This window comes from Mesitornis unicolor, unplaced genomic scaffold (genome assembly GCF_000695765.1).
Source record: "Mesitornis unicolor isolate BGI_N332 unplaced genomic scaffold, ASM69576v1 scaffold3193, whole genome shotgun sequence".
Lineage (NCBI taxonomy): Eukaryota > Metazoa > Chordata > Aves > Mesitornithiformes > Mesitornithidae > Mesitornis > Mesitornis unicolor.
This window is the reverse complement of record NW_010176536.1, coordinates 9,778-10,447: the sequence shown is the minus strand read 5'-3', so window position 1 is coordinate 10,447 and position 670 is coordinate 9,778. Positions and strand designations below refer to the sequence as shown.

At 61.9% G+C, this 670-nt stretch overlaps 1 protein-coding gene across 1 annotated transcript in view; it reads right to left on the bottom strand.

Annotated features, from left to right (window-relative positions):
• LOC104538530 (ubiquitin carboxyl-terminal hydrolase 2-like) overlaps window positions 1-216 on the bottom strand; it is a gene marked incomplete at its 3' end in the record, with an annotated part of 715 nt that extends 499 nt beyond the window's left edge. Inside the window, 1 exon segment of the mRNA XM_010181763.1 lies at window positions 1-216. Within this exon segment, the coding sequence (XP_010180065.1) occupies window positions 1-216 (216 nt within the window).
• Between the last annotated feature and the right edge of the window lie 454 nt (window positions 217-670).

Sequence of the window (670 nt, the reverse complement as noted above, 5' to 3'; positions counted from 1 at the left end):
ATATCCACTGGTTGGGGACAGCCCCGTGTGGTGGTACCGCGGAGAGGGCAGGTAGCTGGCTTTGAAGCCAATTTTGTCGCTGTCTGCATAGGATGTGGACAAGGTGGATCCATAGGATGTGTAGGAGCTGTAGCAGCTGGGCACTTTGCTATAGGTGGTCTCAGCATAGCGCGATGAGTCGACGTACCGCTTCAGGGTGGAAGAAAGCTGGGACATGCTGGAGGCTGGGGCTCAGCAGGCTCTACTGGAGGCATCGACTACAAGAGAAGAGCCCAGGGTCAGCTTCCACACGCTGTGGTCAGCACAACGGGGTGCCCATCACCAGCACCCACCCAGTAGCTCCCTGGCTCCCACCACACCATCCTGTGGCTGTCCCACTCTTGGGGCTGGAGTCCTTGCTGTCCTTCCTGCTCCCCACTTGGTGCTCCGCACCAGGCAATCAGTGAAGACCCTGGTGCAGCCAGGACCACTCAGGGGCCTTGGGAGACTGCGGGGACAGCCAGGGATCCCCTCGTTGCAGGGACCTGGCCACCCAAGCAGCCTGCCCTTCTCCCTGCTGCAGCTTCACCCTGCTAGCCTCCCATCAGTAATTCAAGCCAACACAAGTCCTCCCGGGGAGGCGGCTGCTGTGCCCCCACCAGCCGGGCAGAGCCCGCCTGTGAGGGGGGGC